At 57.3% G+C, this 19,098-nt stretch overlaps 1 protein-coding gene across 4 annotated transcripts in view; it reads left to right on the top strand.

Annotated features, from left to right (window-relative positions):
* EPHB2 (EPH receptor B2) overlaps positions 1-19,098 on the top strand; it is a 241,178-nt gene that overhangs the window by 83,849 nt on the left and 138,231 nt on the right. For all 4 annotated transcript variants that reach the window (XM_054009140.1, XM_054009139.1, XM_054009142.1 and 1 more), the window contains exons 2-3: positions 1,164-1,228; positions 8,028-8,712. In XM_054009140.1, coding sequence (XP_053865115.1) covers positions 1,164-1,228; positions 8,028-8,712 — 750 coding nt within the window. The remainder of the gene's footprint in view (positions 1-1,163; positions 1,229-8,027; positions 8,713-19,098) is intronic.

The following is a 19,098-nucleotide window of genomic DNA, read 5'->3' on the forward strand; positions in this document are numbered from 1 at the left end:
AAGCAGAGGAGCCTCTGTTACCGCTCGCTGGGCTGCAGTTCCTGAACTGCCGTTTCCGAGCGGCTGCCACGTATTTCATTAGGGTTCTAGACCCTAGAGGGTTCTAGAGCGGACTTCACCCGTGGACGGTGTGAAACGGTTGGGCTGCAGCCCCCTGTAGGTACAGATTGTGGGTGAAGCAAGGTGGGCAGGGCCATGCTCAGAGATGGACCAATGCCAGGGCTCTCCGAGGCCGAGCCTGAGCACCACGACGGCTCAGACGGCTGCCGCTGCTTGTGCACATGTGGCACGTAGGGTTAAATGCCGACCCCCAGCGCAGAGTGGATGGGTTCCTCTACGCAGACGGGCGGGATTGGCAGCACGATAACACGGCTGAACCCAGCTGCTTCAGCGCTTCCTACATGGAGCTTAGCTCCTGCTTGGGGCAAGGCAGACCAGGGAAGGGGTGGGGCAGGGGGAGCTACCACCAGGGGCTGCTCTCGCCTTAGGTAGACTAGGCAGCTGCCATGGGCTGCAGATTTGGCCCGGCTGCCCCTCTGTCATGCCAGAGAGCGGCTAGGCCAAATCTGTGTGGTATTGCGACCCTGGGTGCCAGGTCACAACACCACTCACTCTAATTTGGCCTGGCTCCCGCTCCGTCATGACCAGCTGCCCTAGGCTAGGCGGAGGGGTGCAGCACCCTAACGCGCCAGATTGTCTTGAGTGGCCTCTGTCTGCCCCTCCGTGGATCAGCCCGTTATGAGCCTGCGGGAGGGACTGGAGAATTCTCCCCAGCCCGTGGTCCGGAGGGAGATCCCCAGTGCACGAGCGGAGCTGGGGCTGGACTTGGCGCCAAGGGCCGGATCCAGTGCCCACTGGAGGCAAAGGGCAGGCTCTCCGTGGATCGCGCCCTAGCTGAGCATGGGCCCCCCTCCTTGTGGAGAGCAGGCGGAACCGCGCTCTGGAGGGGGTCATCAGTGGTATGAGAAGAGACAAGATGTTAACCTGGGGCAGAGGCTGCTCGCTGCCCAGGCTCAGAGCTGGTTTCTGCACCAATCTGCTTGTTCAGGCTCCTGCCCTGAGCCGTGCTTGGAGGCCTTCCTGGGGTGGGTGAATGGCTCTGCTGTGCTGCTCACTCGGACTTTGCCTCCCCTTGACGGCTCTTTTTTGTAATCTCCCCGCAGAAACGCTAATGGACTCCACCACGGCGACGGCAGAGCTGGGCTGGACAGTGCATCCTCCCTCAGGGGTGAGTTCTGTTCTCCTCGGGACGTGGGCCCTGCATCCAGGGGATTTAAGGGACCAGTGGTGTAGGACCCAGATTGGGGCTGATAAGTAATCCCAGATGTTACTGTTTACAAAAAGTGATTCACCGAAATAGGGCCAGGGCCAAAACCAAAACAAGCAGACGTCAAACCCCCCCTCCCCCATTCCTGAATTCTGAGATTTTGAAAATGTTTGATGTGGGGTAACATTTTAAAAAGCATCTGTGTGATTAGGAGCCGAATTCTCATTGGCTGTCAATCGGAACGCCTCCGGGGTTAAGTCCCTTTTGAAAACGGCAGTCAGGTGCTTTTGAAGCTGTAGCCCACTCGCCATAGTCGCTGGAACGCTCGGAGGGGGGTGGGAGATTCAGCAAATGCTTCATCACAAAATTTCCCAGATATATTTTTTTTTTCTTAATTGTCAAAATGTGAGAAATGTCAGTTATGCGGGTTGGAAAAGGCCAGGAACGCTGAACCCAAACGTGCCCGCTGCGGGCCCAGCGCCCGTCGTGAACTGGCTGAGATTAGCAAGTGAAGCTGGCCTGGCTTCTCTGTCTGGTCGGGGAGCAGCTCAGCTCCTGGAAGTAGCGTGGCAGAGGGGTCCCGCCTTTCCCCTCGCCATAAGGGGTAGTGGCATCTCCTCCTGGCAAGAAGTGCTGCGGTCCCAGGGAATTAGCACCGAGGAAGCCAGTCGCTGTGGGTCAGATCTGCCAGTGGTGACGCCCTGTCCGCTCGCAGCAATGGGAGCTTACTGGAGGAAGTACTGAGTAACACTCAATAACGGCCTGGGCACTTGGGGCTCTAAGTGGAGCGCAGTCCGAGGAAGTTCAGTGAGGTAATTTGGACTCTCCCTACACTTCGCTACAACCAGACCACTCTCACCGTGAGCCAGATCCCGGGGGCCTTACTCAGACAAACTCCATCCAACTTCCTGGGGGGGCGTGACTCGGGCCTCGGGCCTGGCCTGGCGGTTGTGAAGCACACCAGAGAAGCGCTGGGTCTGTTCTGTGCTCTCCCATAACACAAAGATCCATTTGAAGAAATGAAGAGAAATACGGCGGCGCGGGTGGGCCTGCGGGGTTTGAGCACCGTGTTCCCTTGTCCCTGCCTGGCAGCAGGGAGCAGCCCATGCTCACTGCAGCTGACTCTCCGGGGCTGGGGCGAGGTGTTCGTAGCGGAGGGCCCTGGATTCTGGGCTGCGCAGACAAAGCCGAGTTTGGTGAGTGTGTGCGCGCTGTGAGACTCTATTCCGTTGGGTCTGTGGGGCTGAGCTGGCAGGCTCCAGGAGAAGTGTGACAGGCACACGGAGGCCAGGCTGTGTCTGCAGGGCAAGTGCAGAAGCTGTGCACCCGCCCCAGGGCTCACCACAGACACCAGGCCGGAGCATAGGTCCCTCGTCCATCTCCCCTGGCTTGGGGAAGGAGAAGTTTCCTGTCCTGTAGCAGCAGCAAACTCCAACACCCCCATGTTGGCTGTTGGCTCAGCTGTCATGGCAGAGCACTTTGGAGGAGAGCTACGACTAAGGCTCATATTCCCAGCTGCTCCTGCGTGCTCACCCCCAAGCAGTGTAAGGGGACTCCCCGGCTGGCGTGTCTAGCCCTGCCAAAGACTGGCACATGGTTTCTCAGCTGGACCAAAAGCCTCAATTGGAACCATTCAGCTCAGTGCAGAGGCTTGTGACAGGCAGTCAGGAAAGCACTGGGCTGTGACTCGGGAGAAGATCCAGGCCTGAGATGGTTGTTACTTAACCATCCCAGCTCCTGTGGCTGTGCTGAGGGCCAGAAACCCTGCCACGCCCAGACTAAATTCCCCTGCTGCAGTGCGGAAGGTCCTGGCGCTGACAGCAGGGAGCATGCTGGTGTGGTGCAAGGTGGGGCGACGTGTGTTCTATCTGCAGCACCGCCACAGACTGGGGAAAGGCGTGTCCCCTCTCGGCACCTCGGCTCCCGCCCCAGCCGCACTGCCCTGCCGCCTGGTGTGGGAGGCTGCCAGGAGCAGAAGAGGGGCAAAGGGCTTTATTTGGCAAGCACGTGGATTTGGGGCGTGTCCATTCGCTCTGTGGAAAGGAGACTCGCTTGCCTTCCACCTGGGCTCCATTGATTGCATGTTCAGCAGCAGCGTGGACAGTCAGCACCGGGGCTGAGTTTTGCCACATCCAGGGCAAAGAGAACCTTTCTTTTGCCCTCTCTGGCCGTACTGGGCTCTGTGGGGGAGCGGGAGCCCCCACAGGGAGGCCACCCGCACAGCCTGGAGAACATTGTCTGTGGTGCTCAACTGTGTCAGATCAGTGCCTTTCCCAGCGCCCCACATGGCACGGAGCTGAGAGCCAGGCCTCCACTGCAGCATTGGGAACCAGAGGCTGGAGAGAGCTTGGAGAGGTTGGCAAACCAACCCTGCCAGGTGTGGAAGGCTCAGGGACTGGGCAGGGTCAGTCTGGAGAAGAGGCAGCTATGGGAGATGTAATAATGGCCTTCAGGTCGGCCAGGAGACCTTCCGCAGCAGACAGGCTCAGCTATTGCCATTAGTCACCAGGACGGCACCGCAGCACGGGGATGAGCCTGCAACAGGGAAAGCCCAGGGAAATAGCAGGGGAAACATCCCAAATATGTCTGCATAGGGAGGCCGTGGTGTCAGCTCCACCACCAAGGCAGGGAGCAGGTCCCAGCCCCTTGGGGGAGCTCTAGAAAGCACGTTGTTAGCCCTGCACCCGTGCCCTGAGCGATGGATCAAGTCAGTCACTAGGAGCCCTTCCCAGCCCCAGGGAGTGCATGTGTATTTCCTGGGTGTTACCTGGGTCCTGGGTCTCCTCTCACAGCCCCTGGAGTGAGCTGGGAGGTGCTGGGGTGCTCGTCAAACCAGCCGGCTCTGCTGGCAGTTGGGGTCAGAGTTCCAGCAGCCAGTCTCTCCCCTTGAGAACATCCCGTGGAACCTGCTGGGCACAGAAAGTCTTGACAATCTGCCCCCGTGGCCTTGAAAACTAGGGACAAAGAACATCGAGGAACTGTTTTTATGTGTGTCAGTGTAGCGTGTCACCCAGACTGACGTGGAGGGCCGTGGAAAGAGGGAGCAGGGGCACAGGGCGGTGAGGTCGGTGGGCAGTCAGTCTCGCTCGGGGTATTGCTGTAATTTATTTGTTACCGTCATGCTGAGGACAGTCCTGGCCCAGGCTCTCATGGAGCCAGGAGCTGTATGAATGTAGAATACCAACAGGGTCCTCGGCTCAAAGAGCTGCCTGTCTAGATGAGCTTGGTGGGTTTAGGTGGGGGGCATGAGAGGTGGGGAGATTAGGGGAGAGGGGTAGGAAGCAGCCATAAAACAAGAGGGACCCTCCCGGTCACACATGCCAAATGTCTAGAGAGGTTGTTTTCCCTGTAGGTTCGTTCCATGTCTGATGTGAGGTGAGTTTGTGGCTCTCAGTCAGGGCAGTGGGGCGCATGGTGGGACTCATGTCAGCCCCCGCGGGGGGGGGGGCAGGGCGGGAGCACCACCCAGTCCCGCTCTGTGCCCTGCACCACTCCGGCCCTGCCCTCAGCCGCAGCTGTAGCCCCTGCTCCGCTCCCGGCCTCTGGCCACGGCTCATCTGCCGGCCCCCGTTCTCGGTCCCTGCCCCTGCTCCTGGACGCGGCTCTGTCCCCAGCCGGCTGCAACTCTGCTCCCAGCCGGGGGGCGGGGGGGATGGATGCATGCCATTACTGTGGGGGGGAGGGCGAGAGGAGAAGTTTGGGCGCTGCTGGGCAAGGGCTTAGTGCCCTCTGCACAGGCCCTGCCACCGCAGGGGCCCTGACTCCCTTCCTTGCTGGCAGTCTCAGAACAGAGGCCGAGGAGTGACTGAGCTCCCCGCTCCTCTCCGAGGGACCCCTCGGCCTCAGCCACGTGCTCGCAGTGGGGGCAGCGTGGGGAAGCTTGGCTGCCCCACTGCTCATGCTGCTGCTGCTCGGCAGCCAACTGGACACTTTCCATTTCTTGGGCTGCTAATCAGCCCCTTCCACCAGTGCGGATGTCCCTGGCCTCTCGGCCAAGCTTCAGCCTGGAAAAGGATTTTACCTCCAAGTTAGGAACTCCTGAGGGAGCAGGTTCCCGTGGAGTGTCTGCCCCATTTGTAACCACGGTAGGACCAGTGGGAGTATCTGCGAAAGGCTTCGTGTTACTTTACTGCGAGGCTGGGCCGTTAACGGGCCTCTGCTGGAGAGGATCCCTGGGAAAGACGTGACCTGCTCGCAGATGGGATTCACGTCCCTGCCGCAGCCCCACCACACAGCCCCCAGAATGCCAGGCACACACACACCCCTTCCATCTTCTGGGAACAGAGCAGGGTTCTGGGCAGCAAACCCTGGTCACAAACCAGAGCAGCTCCCTGCAGACAAGGCAGAGGCCAGGCCTCAGCCCAGGGGCTAAGTGGTTAAGTGGGGTTTCTGCTCCATTTCAGGCAGTGAAAGGAGCCCTGACAAGTAGCTTGGAGTGAATCGTTCTCCTTCAGCACCTTAACACGGGTCAAATCTGGGTGGCGAATGCCCTGAGCGATGTGTGTGAACCCTGCCCAGCCTGGCACTGAGAAGTCAAAACGCTAGTCCCTGTCTGGGTTGGACCTACACTGCCTAGCCCAGAGCTTTCCTCGGGTGCAGCGGGAGCAGCACGTCCCGGGGAGCCGTGCAAGCGCCCCAGGAATGCTAGCGCTGGGGCAGGGCAGCTTGGAAGGGGAGAGTGAGGGAGGTTCACCATCCTGACAAGGCCAAAGCCCAGGTGGGGGGCAGGTGGATGGCGGGCGTGGGGCGGGGTGGGATCTGTTTCAGCTTCCCAGATGATGATCTCCCAGTCAGCGGAGAGCGAAGCTACAGCAAACAAAGGCCTGGCCCGGCTGGCCGTGCCCCTTGGAGGTGAGCAGGGCGGCCCCCTCTCCTCGTCAGGAATGGGACGCGCTCTGCGAGGCTCACGAGTTCTTGTCTCGGCAGAGTGGGGTGGAGGCCTGCTCTCGCCCACCCAGAGTTGTGCGGGGAAGGCTGGGGTGTAATGGGGTGCAAGGTGCCCCCTGCCCCACTCTGGGTAGATCCTGCAAAGGCTCAGGCTGCCTTTCCTGGCAGAGCAGGGTGCGAGCGAGAAGGAAATACTGCACCGATACGCTAATGGCAAAGAGGGGCTGGCGGGGCAGCTCCTTCCTTTAGCAGAGCCCACCTCCTGGGGGCCCGGGCCCTCCAAAAACGTGTCCTTGTAACCCGCTGGGGGGTGTCTTCCAGGGTCCCCTCGGGGAGTCCCCCGAGGACAGGAGTCTGTGACCGCCCGAGCCAGGAAGCTTGGCTCTCTAGTTGTGTGCTGGCCAAGAGCGCAGCCATCACATGCTGCTCCTATTGGCTGCCCTGTTGGGCCAGGGATCAGTCAGGGGCTCTGGAGGGTCTCATGTCTTGGCTGCTGGTTGAGTCCAGCCCAGTCTGATGCCTTGTGTAAAATGAGCCGACAGATCTCAGGCTAGTTCCTGGCATCCCCGTTCTATGAGGAGCGGTCCCACGTGGCACTAACGGAACCTTTCATGGAAGCAATGGGTCCCAGGGCCCGAATTCCACGGTCGACCCCAGGCTTCAGGCCAAGCTTGTGGGCAGAGTGGGAGCTTGCGCTGCCCCCGTGGGGTCTGCTCTGTGTGGAACAGAGGCCTTTGGGCTGCACGGTTCCTGCTGCTGCAGTACCTGGCGCAGCGCAGGCACGTTCTCGCACTCAGCGTCAGAAAAGGAAAGTAGACGATGATGTTACAGCCCCAGTTTTGTCTCTGGACCATGCAGAGCGGGGTTGGCCCCTACAACTCCGCATCGTCCCATCTCGGGGTGGGGACAGGAGGCAGAGCTCCGGATGAGGTTATTCACCAGGCCCCCCAGCACAGACAGGGAGATGCAGGGCTGAGACGGCATTTTACTTGGAGAAAAAATATGGAAACGCCCAGTAAATTCCCGAGACCTCTGCCTCCCTCGTAAAGGAGCGTTGAAAGGCACAATGGGAGTTTTGCCATTCACTGCCGTGGAGCCAGGATTTCACCCCGGGAGTCTGACTCCATTGCCCTTCTTCGGGCCGTCAGTTGTACCAGTGCAATGGTGAACCGCTGCCATTCACTCCCTTTGCCCAGCTGTGAGTGACGGCTCCGGGGGAGGGTGATGGAGACTCTGGCCCTTCATGGGTTTCTTTGCGATTTACTTTTTAAAATCTCAAGTAACCCTTTCCCCTGTGACAGTGGAATGGGCCGCGAGGGGAGAGCCCTTCCACCAGAACCTAGGCTGTGCTAGACACATGTAGGTACTTTAATGACCCTTGGAGAGTCTCCTCTGCCAGTCAGTGCACGTATCTCCCACTAACGCGAGTGGAAACCAAGTAACCACCCGGGAGAATAGAGCCCCTGGCCTGTGTGGTGGCTTTGTCCTGGCCCGGCAGTGGCAGGGTAGTGCACCACCATGTATCCTTCGGCTGCTCCCTCCTTCGCTGCATCAGCTATTCCCAGCAGCGGCCTGCGTGGAGCATTAGATGAGCATGAAGTGTTTGAGGCGTGTGCCCTGGCTCAGGGAGCCCGGAGGCAGAGCCCTAGTGTAGACACAATTGACCCTGCTGCAGTGCAGTTTGTACCGATGCAGCTGACCCCACATTGAAGCTGGCTTCTCTCTCCCCTCCCCCCCTCCCCGAGGCAGACTGAGCCTTTGTCTGTCAGGGGATGGGGGGGGAGGCAGAGCTGTGCCCCCACCAGGGCCCAAGCTGACTGCCAGTGAATGTAAATGCAATGCAGCCCACTGACTCTTTGTGTCCCATCTGCAGTGGGAAGAGGTGAGCGGATACGACGAGAACATGAACACGATCCGGACGTACCAGGTGTGTAACGTCTTTGAGTCCAATCAGAACAACTGGCTGCGGACCAAGTACATACGGAGGAGAGGAGCTCACCGCATCCACGTGGAGATGAAATTTTCCGTCCGGGACTGCAGCAGCATCCCAAACGTTCCCGGCTCCTGCAAGGAGACCTTCAATCTCTACTACTTCGAATCTGACTTTGACTCTGCCACCAAGACTTTTCCCAACTGGATGGAGAACCCCTGGGCAAAGGTGGACACCATTGCGGCTGATGAGAGCTTCTCCCAGGTGGACCTGGGTGGCCGCGTGATGAAGATCAACACCGAGGTGCGCAGCTTCGGGCCGGTCTCTAAGAACGGATTCTATCTGGCGTTCCAGGACTATGGGGGCTGCATGTCCTTAATCGCTGTCCGGGTCTTCTACCGCAAGTGCCCCCGAGTGATCCAGAACGGGGCCGTGTTTCAGGAGACGCTCTCGGGAGCAGAGAGCACTTCGCTGGTGGCGGCCAGGGGGTCGTGCATTACCAACGCAGAGGAGGTGGATGTCCCCATCAAGCTGTACTGCAATGGGGACGGGGAGTGGCTGGTGCCCATTGGACGGTGCATGTGCAAGGCTGGCTACGAATCGGTGGAGAACGGGACCGTCTGCAGAGGTAACCATTTCTCTTTGCTTTTGTTAGGCTGCTGCGTCCTTAGCGTGGGAACCTGTGATTGTATTCGGCCAGGGCACAGAGGGCACAGCCCCCGGCTCTTGGAGATGCCTCAGAATGCTGCTTCTCCTGCAGGCAGAGGGAGGTTGGCTGGCACAGATTCTTTCACATGCGGTTAGCAAACCCACCCTGCGCAGTGGCTTTGTCCTGTCCCTGCAGTGGCAGGAAGTCTGAGGGCACCCCGTATCCCTTGGCTGCTCCCTCCCCAGTTTCCTGCTCCGTTGCTGCATCAGCCATTCCCAGCACCTGCCTGCCAGGCAGTGACTCTTTGGCAAACTCTCGGTGACTAGGATTTGGAGGAGATATTGTGGGCCCCGGTTCCTGGCACTGGAGCCGGGCGGGGGAACCTGGGCTCTGTGGGCATTGCTCAGGGTGAGGAATTAGGATTCGTAGCTTTAATCTGCAGCTCTGTCAACCTGACCGTGCCCTCCGCAGCCCGGAGGGGAACAATAGGAGACCCGCCCAAACAAAGGCCCGAGGGAGCACACTCTGCCTAGGTCAACAGATGGGCCTTGCTGTGAGGGCTGCAGCAGTGTGTGTGTGCGGCTAGTCACTGCCCCGTCGTTCTTCCCACGGGGAGCTTTGCCTGCACTGGGCAGCACGATCCAGTCCCTTCTATTCATTCTGCAGGCTCTTCATGATCTCTGAGAGCTGCCATTGGTTCTAAACATGGATCTGGCTGGCTGATCTGCCTACGCCTCTCTCTGTCGTTTGCTGATTTCCCATCACTATGGTTCCTGTTCATAGCCTGCTTGGACAGCCTGTCCGTGTGCCTGGGGGCACCGTGAACGCATGCTCCTTCTAGCCAAGCTTCTGCTCATACATGTGCGCTCCTGTCTTTCGGAGCCAGTCTGCCCATTTGTGCCCGGGTCTGGGTGCCCGCTGGTGTGTACCGTGGCCAGGCTGACCCACCCTTGCACTCCCGAGCACACACAGACAGGTCGTGTTCCATGTTCAGTGCCCACCATGCACGCTGATCTCCCAGCCGATCTGCACTTCACCTGGGAAATGCCAAGTGGAAGGCTCGCCCCCGACTGGCTAGGGGGTCCCAGCACTGCCTGATTTCGGCACCTCAAGGATGCCAGCAGCCCTTAGCTTTGCAGGGCAGGATTGCGCTAGCCAATCAGAACAGGTGGCGAAAGGGTAGGTGGGCAGAGTCCCTCCCTGCACCAGCAAGGTCCGAAGGGGAGTCCATTCTTAGGGAGAATTGTGATCCAAAGGGATTATTTTTAGACTGTAACAGGACGTCCAAATTAGGGAGCAATGTCTAACCGAGGTACTGCTAGGAGTGGCTGCAATCGGGTCTCTTACTGTGGCAGGGAGGGGAGAGCAGCAGAAGAGGGTCTCCCAGGAATGAATAACTTTCACTTGCTCCCCCGCAACTTGTCTGGCCTTCCAGCCTCCTCCCCCAGTTCCACTGCCCCCCTCCTCCCATCTCTTCAGGCCCACTCACACTCGTGCCAGCTCCCATCTTAGCTGCTGCTTCTTGGAGATCAAGTTTCACTTGCAATTGCCTCAGCAGATAGGCAGGCCCTGGGCGAACCAGAGAGATACAAGCACAGGAGAGACCACCAGGACCAGAGCCTCCTGCAGGCACAGAAAGTCAAGGTCTGCCAGTCCCATTCACTGCTCAGCAGCGAGGAGAACTCTCCCTCAAGATCCCAGCTAGCATGACCCTCCCTCGCTCTCCACTGGCACTTTGTTCATCCCCGAGAACTCCATGATTAGCCCTTCTGCCGGGCACTGGAGAGGGGCTGCACTGCGACTGGAATACAGCTGAATCAGCATGATTTCCATTGGGCTTTGCTGAGGGTTCTGGCTGGAGTAGCTCTGCCCTCTGCCCTCCACAGTCCTGGGGGGTGGCAGGAAGGGCCCAGAAATGGGCTCAGGGGGTCACTTTGGTCTTCCCAGTGGTCAGACAGAGCCCGGTGTCTTGCTGTTCACAGCTCCGTCTAAAGGAACCGAGTCATGTGCTGCAGGTAGGGGTGGGTGTGCTGTGATACCTGGCTGGAGGCGTCAGGGATTCGGATCTGGTGGTTTTTCTGCTGTAACAGATTAAGTGTGAGTCACGTTTTTTCCGTTCTCTGTCGGCTGCGGTCATTGAAGGGCCCAAAGATCTGCGGGCTGGTTCTCTGGTTAATCACTGTGGGCATGTCTGGATTAAATCATCAGTTAATGGGAACGTTCTACGTCCTGGTCCTCGGTGCAGAACCCCCCTTTTGTCTGCAGCTGAGGACTGAGGCATCCGCAGAGTTGTGCGTGGAGCTGGGTGGGCAGCTACAGGGCAGGGTGAGGGGCTTTGGGGGAGGAGCAGATGTACAGGGGAAGAGTGCAGAGTCATTGTACTGTGCCAACCTCCAGCCGATTGCTTTGGTGACCAGGTGGAACCATGGAGGGTCACCCCGCTGGGTGCTCCCATGTCTGTTTCCACCAGCCCCTCCAGAGTGCTGCCTGCAGCCCAGCCAGGGAGTAAAGGGGACAGTGTTGACGTAATAGACTTAGGCTTCTGTGAGGTGTTTGACTTGGTACCGCGTGACATTTTGATTTAAAAACTAGAGAGAGAGAAGAGTATCTTGGCGTACATTAAAGGGGTTAAAAGCTGGCTAACTGATTGGTCTCAAAATGTGATTGTCAGTGGTGAATCGTCATTGAACAGGTGGGTTTCTCGTGGGATCCCTGGGGATCGGTTCTTAATCCTACATTACTTAACATTTTTATCAGGGGTCTGGAAGAAAACAAAATCATCACTGATAGTCTGCAGATGACACAAAAATTGGAAGGGGTGTGTGTGTGTTACATACCGAAGAGGACAGGTCACTGATTCAGAGTGATCTGGATCGCTTGGTAAATTAGCCTGACGCTAGTGTGAATGTTACATCTAGGAACAAAGTGGGTAGGCTGTACATACGCGCTGAGGGACTCTAGCAAGGGCAGCAGTGTCTCTGAAAAAGCTTTTGCAGGTGGTGGATAATCAGCCGAACACAAGCGCCCGGTGTGACACTGTGGCCAAAAGGGCTAATGGGATCCCGGGGATGTATAAACAGGAGAATCTCGAGTAGGAGCAGAGAGGTTATTTCACCTCCGTACATGGCACAGCTGCGACCACTGCAGGAATCCTGTGCCCAGTTCTGGTGTCCTCAGTTGAAGAAGGATGAGGATAAACTGAAGAGGGTTCAGAGGAGAGGCAAGAGAATAATTAAAGGATTAGAAAACCTGCCTCATCCTGATAGACTCAAGGAGCTCAATCTATTTAGCTTAACAAAAATAATGTTAAGGGGTGACTTGATCACAGTCTATAAGTAGCTACCTGGGGAACAAATATTTAATACTGGGCTCCTCAGTCTTGCAGAGGAAGGTCTGACATGATCCAATGACTGGAAGTTTGAAACTAGACAAATTCAGACTGGAAATAAGGCGTATCATAGAATCATCATAGAAGATTGGGGTTGGAAGGGACCTTAGGAGGTCATCTAGTCCAACCCCCTGCTCAAAGCAGGACCAACCCCAACTAAATCATCCCAGCCAGGGCTTTGTCAAGCTGGGCCTTAAAAACCTCTAAGGATGGAGATTCTCCCACCTCCCTAGGGAACCCATTCCAGTGCTTCACCACCCTCCTAGCGTAGATTTTTGACAGTGAGGGCAATTAGCTATTGGAACAATTTATCAGGGGCTGTGGTAGATTTTCCATCACTTGAAAATGAAGAGTGGATGTTTTTCTCACAGATCTGCTCTAGGAATTACTTTGAGGCAGGTCTCTGGCCGGTGTTATAGATGATCACAGTGGTCCCTTCTGGCCTGGGAATCTATGAACGTCTGACTCACTAAAGCTAGCTGGCACTATGAAAGAAATTGGTCCCAGGGCTGTGCCAAAGGGACACGGTGACTTACCAATGGAGCAGGGCCCGGAGACCAATAGTCCTGTTAGAAAAGGGGCGGTCAGGAGAATTCAGTCCAGCCTAAGCCAGAGGAGAGGCAATTATGCCCCCTGCTCCGGGGCTCATTTCAGTCCTGGTGCAGGGTAGGGCAGCCATCTGTGGGCCATTGTAGTGTCTGTAGAATCTCTAGGATGTCATAACTTTCTGGCCTGTCCCCTCCTGCCTGCTCTTTGCCCACCCCACAGTGCCCCGTGCAGGGGGACCAGGTACAGGGATGTTCCTGCAGAAGGTGCCCTCAGGGCCATGCAGCTGCCATATAGCCCGTTTGTACTGGCTGTGCCAGCACGAAGGTTCTGCCGGGCACAGTGACTGGGGCACAACGTCTCTGTGATACTGTCTGTGCACCTGGAGCAATGAGGCTTTTCTCTCCTCCTTCTGCACGGCCATGTCCTTGCTCTCTCCTACCCACCTTCAGGCCTGCTCTACACTCAAAAATTAGATCAACCTAGCTACGTGCTGTAGTTGGGTCGACCTAAACCTCGGTGTAGATGTGGCTAGGTCAACAGAAGGATTCTTCTATCAACGTAGGTACTGCCTCTCGGGGAGGTAGATTACCTACATCAATGGAACCCCCCCGTTCCTGCTGATGTAGGAAGTGTCTGTGCTCCAGCGGCACCGCAGCAGCGCCATAGCTGTGCCGCTGATGTGGCTGTAGTGTAGACATGTCCCAGGGTCAGCCACCACGGTGCCGGCTAGGGTGACCAGACATCCCGATATTTAGGTGTTTGTCCCGATATTTCGCTCCACCGGTAGCACTCGGCTTTTTTTTCTTTTCTTTTCTTTTCCTTCCTCCGCCGGCAGCATTCGGCTTTTTTTTTTGCTCCGCCGGCAGACACCCCCTTCCCCCAATGTGTCCCAATATTTTCTTCCTCTCGTCTGGTCACCCTAGTGCCGGCTCCGAGGCTGCTGGAAAGGGAATGCTTCTCTCTGGCAGGCTTGGAGATGATGGGAGTAGCTGGGGTGTTAACAGGACGCAGCTGAGCGCCAGGCCAGGGTGGAGGTGTGGGAAGGGAACGTGGCAGTGTGGTTGGAGAGAGAAGTAAAGTTTTGCAGCTGTGTAATACACTGACAAGGGAACTCCCAGGCCCCGGAGCAGGATGGATGGTGGGGGAGAGCGAGCCGGGGAAGCGGTTGAGATAACGGGAGGGAGGAAGAACAGCGGGCGAGCCTGTGAAAAGAGCCAGCGCAGCCAGGGGGCTCGGGTTGGCTCCTGGGCAGACACCGTTATTGAAACATTTCATTGCAGCCAACAGAGCCGTCCCTTGTCCAAGCTAAATATAAAAATCCCATTACAGCCCCGATAGCATCTTGGCAATCGGTGTCAGGACGGAGTTTCTCCGAGATCAATTATAGATATGGCGGAGGGGCTTGTGAAGGGGAAGGCGCATCCTAATGCGCTCGCTGCGGAGTGTGGGTTGCGTCTTCTCCCAGCGGGAAGGGAGGGGAGGGGCGGGGCAGCAGGCAGGCCTTAAACTCCCTGAATCGCTGCAACAACTAAAGGGTGAACTGGCCTGAGATCAGAACGGGTCCTTTTGGGTCTGCGTGATCAGCCTCCATCTTGGAACAGGAAAGGCCAGTCCCTGGAGTGCCCCCGGGGCAGGCGCTGTGTTGGGTCATAGGCCCCCACACGCCCCAGTGCAGGGGCCAGGCAAGCGTGGGGCAGGGCCAGAGCAGAGCACTGGGGGGAGTCTCAGGGGCCCCAGGCACCTGGCGATTTGGGGCTGTCAGAGAGGCGGCTGGTGCCCTTGGCAGAGATCAGTGCAGCCAGGACCTCTGATTTACAGCGGCCTCCTGAGCGTGTCTGTAGGTTGCTCCACAACAGCACAGACCGCCCTGTAGCGCGGCCTCACCTGACATGTCCTGGTGTTGGGACTTGCATGGCGGGGATGGGGCGGGGGGCATCGGTATAGGGTGGCCTGGGACATACCAATGAAGTGCCGTCACTGGGGAATTCTCCATCAATCCCTTGTGTCTGTTTACAGCCTCTGTACCCTACCACAACATCTTGTAGGGGCCGGGCAGGGGACCTGAAACCTCAAGGCTGTGCCAGCCTCTCTAGGACATTATACTTCTCCCAGGTCCCTGGCTTTGGGTGGGACAGCGGGGTAAAGCTTTCTGTGCCAGCCTTGGACAGGTACGATGGGATCTGCTGGAGCGCCTACAGTGTGGGCAGAAGCCAGGAGGCGATGGAAGGGTTGAAGGGGACATGCAGGCAGATTCAGAGGCATTTGTACAACCCCGCGTCTCAGCGAGGACAGACAGACAGACAAGGAGGGAGGGATAGCGGAGGGAGATCCCGGTAGATGTGAAAGGTGTTGGGAAATGGACCTTCCAAGGAGGAACGTCCAGGGAGTAGGGGCTGAAGGAAGCCCAGAGGGAGTCCTGCTTGGAGCAGAACATGGCCTGCCATGCATGCCAGGTGTAGTACGGTAGGTGCTTGTGATCACAGGGACCAACGTGCTCTGGGTGTTTCGGGGTCTGTGCTAGTGGTCATGGGGACCAGTGTCCTCCAAGGGTCAGACATAGGGGCTCTGAGGACAGAAGAATGGGCAGGTTCTCCAGGATGAACCACTCAGCCCTCTCTCTTGTAAGGAGGTGGGTTGCTAACGAGATTCCCAAGCGACTGATGAGCACAGAGCTGGACTGGCTGCTGGAAGCAGTGACACATACTGTGTTTATACAGTTCCTACCATGTTGAGCTCCTATGTGCACTGGTAACACAAATAATACTACAGAGATGGAAAAGCCGTGCTAGGTCCTGTCCATCCTGCTCCAGAGAGCACCTGGACATTGTTGTGTCTGTTCTCGGGAAATTCTGACAAAAATCTTCAATCTGAATCGAAACAAAAAAACAAAATTTCCCATGGAATGAAAATTTAAAAACATTCTGTTGAGAACCATTGAAATGCTTCGTTTCAAGTTGATTCCTTTTATTTTGACTTTTATATTATGCAAGCCTATTAAATATAATACATTCTATGTATTATTAACTAAACTAATGAAACAGAAATAGGATGAAATGTGATATTTCAATGTAATATAAAAGTCAAAATGAAGGAAAGTCGGATGATATCAAACCCAGACATTTTGGCCTGATCAGAGTGAAATGTTTCGCTGCTATCCAATGGAAAGGAGAAAGTTGGAATGTTTCCTTTTGACTTTCTCTCCTAAAGAATTGTGTGAGAATCGACCGGCTTCCGGGAAATGTTTCGGGTTTGACGGAGCTGCAGTTCCCGATGTCAGTGCTGGCCCAAGCAGCTCTCGCCAGCCGGTGCTGCCGGCACCCTGGTGCAGTGACCTTAGCCGGTCAGGTGCTCGGGCTTCCGCCACTTGCCTGGGAGACTCATGAAGCCTATAGCTTGGTATGGCAGCCTCTGGCTGTGGCCCAGTCTGACCGGGCTGAGAGGAGAGGAGGGAATTTGAAAGTGGTCTAGAAAGTGAGTGAACAGAGGAGGGGGATGGCGAGTGAGGTGGGGGAGAGCCGGGCTGTGTCTTCTCTTTGTTTTCCTAGCAGCAGGACTGGGGGAGGTGCTGTGACTCAGGCTGTGTGCGGCTCTGAACTCCACGTGCTGGTTAATAACACAGTGGCCTGCAATCCAGTCTTCTTGGGGCAGCTGGCTCAAGACCTGCACCACAGCAAGTGGGGGAGCACCCTTGGGTGCCACGCTGGCAGAGGCAGCCTGGTGGGACTCAGTGACGGGGGGATGGAGGGGTTGGAGCTGGAAGGTGTTTGGGGAAGGTGCCAGGCCTGACGGCCCAGCTTTGGATTCCCACGGCTGGCTGGGCTCCTGGAAAGTCCAGGGAGAATGGGAACAGGAGAGGGGCCATCCATGGAGAGAGAGTGCGTTTGCAGGGATAATAACCATCCCCACCAGAGTCCGAGACCCAGGACTGCCCCATCCCCATGGGGCTGAGCAGAGTAGCCTGTGGGCAGGGTAACATTTGGCCTAGACACCAATGGGAGCTGGGGCCCAGCACTGCTTGTGTCTACAGAGACGGGCCTGGTCTCTAAACTGGCTCACTGGACGAAAAGGGCATGGGGGGGTCAGGGACGGAGGGGTGTGAGGTGGGTGGGGTGCCATGTGGGGGTTTGGGAGGGAAGGATACAGGGTACAGTGGTGAAGATGGAGGCAGAGGCGTAGGCCCCCTGTGGAGGGGGCTGTGAGACCTCATGGGAACTGGAGGATGGAGGAGGATGGCCCCCTGAAAGAAGGGGGCTGGAGGAGAGAAGGAGGGAGAGTCGGTGGCTGGGGTCAGTGGGATCTGACCCCTCTTGGGGAAGGGCTGTGTGTGTCCGGCTGAGATGTCCTGGGAGTCTGTTTGCCTGGTGTCCCTGCCTCAGATCTCTTCCCCTGGCAGAGCCCCTGTGGAGAATATGGGATACGGGATCCCTTCTCTTCTGCATGACAGCACACCAGAGCCTTTCCCAGGAATCCCTGGGGCAGAGCCTGTCCTGCCAGTGCCGGGCGCCCAGGCACAGTGCAAGGCAGAGAGGGCCTGGGAGAGTTCGCAGGCCTTTCCTGTGGCGGTAGCCTGCCCCAGGAGCAGGCCTGCTGTGGGGTGCTGAGTGCTGCCTGCTCGCCAGCCACCCCCACCCCGGGCTGTGGGGCGCTGGGTCTGTGAACGTGGGAGCCTCCAGGCATGTTTGCCAAAGCCCGCTGCTGAGAGAGCCGGGCAGCACAGCTGTCCCTGGGCTTAGCCACACCTGAGCTGTGGAAAGGCTGCAGGGAGAGCCCTTTGGGGGGGGGCTCCCTCCCTGTGGGGCACAGCTCAGCCCTGACAGCCCCATCGCTGAGCCCCCACAGCAGGGGAGAGGGACAGGATCGGTGATGGCACAGTGAAAGGGCCTTTGGTTCCCAACCTGCTTCTCTTATAGGGTTCTGGGGAGCTGTGACCTCCCTTTCCTCTCTCTCCCTCCCCCCCCCCCGACTCCCTCCTTAGCCTTGCCCCATCCCTGAGCAGCCTGGCCCAGAGCACTAACCCGTACATGTGGCTGGCAGGTTTTCTCGTGTTTCCAGAGGTGGGAGGAAGTCTGGGCCTCTTTCCAACAGCAAAACACAGGCATATAAAAGCCGGCCTTCAGTGTGAAGTACTATCAGATGGCCGGGCAGCCTGCACGGCACCCGGCCCGGAGAGGTGGAGCACTCCGCTTGCCTGAACTGTATTATTAATGCATTTCATTTGGAAGATGCATCCCGAGTGATTAAAAGGCCCCAAACGCTGCTAAAGAGCTGGGAAAGTTGCAAGCTTTCTCTGCAGGGCTTTTCATCTGGGTAATACAATGCAAACCTGCTTGAGGCACCGCACAGGAGAGATTTATGGAGGAAGTTCATGCATCTAACAGCTTAAGCTCTTCTAAGCTTGCAGCCATGGCACAAAAGGATTTGGGAGCAGTTAACAATTCTGTGTGGTTAAGAGATTTCCATTCCCCTGGGCCCTGCTACCCAATGCCACAGGGCCCCACAGGGGAGACTGAGTGAGTAGCCCCGCGTGTCCTCTGCCCAGACACAATCCCTTCCCTGCTTCTTTCCCTTGTGTTTGCCAGGGTCCCATTAACATGCTGCAGCCGAACGCCCCTCCCCCAGGCCTTCCCTCCAGAGACATAGCTCCTGGCTTCTCCTCCTTCCTCACTTTCTCCTTCCCTCTGCCTCTGCGGTTTTTCTCCATGCCCCGTCCCTTTGTCTGTACTCCCTCCCCACCCCATGCACTGTAGTCTCTGTCTCTGCCTCTCTCGTTCACTGGCTCTGTGCTGGGATGGTAGAGGCAGGGCTATTGTTGTGCGCTCTGGTAGGTCTGTTTGTACCAGACTCTGAAATCAAGCGCTCCCTTTGATAGCGGTGCCCCTCTGCCTGCTCGCAAAGGCTTCTGGCTAAACGCTAAAGCCAGGTGGTAGGTGAGAAGCAGCTGCCCATGGACCTGCAATGGCAGGAGCTGTGCCTCCCCTTTGGATTTGCGTGGTGTGTCTCGGTGTATAGGCCTGATGTGTCTTGTACATACAGCACACTGGGTCCCAGCCCAGCACCACTGCAGTAACACTCCTTGCCCCATTGGAGTCAACGGGACATTCCCCGCAAGTTCTGTAGGGCGAGGATTTCACCTGCGCTCCACAGGCTGTTTCCATGGCTCTCCGAGGCGTTTGTAGAGAAAGGCAAGAACTCTCCTTTGACTGTCCCCGGAGGCTCGATACTCTGGGCTCTCCAGAGAGGGATGCTGCACGCGGGACAAGCCTCACTCCCAGAGTTTCGTGTCAGAACCGTGTTCTTTAACCCCCCGAGTGAGTGATTAGCGGTTTAGCCAGACACCGGCCAGTTGTGGTTGCTGCGTGGCTGGATTATGGCTCCACTTAATAGGCTGATCCACACAGACACGAGTTGCTGTGCCAGGCTACGTGGCT

Source organism: Malaclemys terrapin, chromosome 19, assembly GCF_027887155.1.
Source record: "Malaclemys terrapin pileata isolate rMalTer1 chromosome 19, rMalTer1.hap1, whole genome shotgun sequence".
NCBI lineage: Eukaryota > Metazoa > Chordata > Testudines > Emydidae > Malaclemys > Malaclemys terrapin.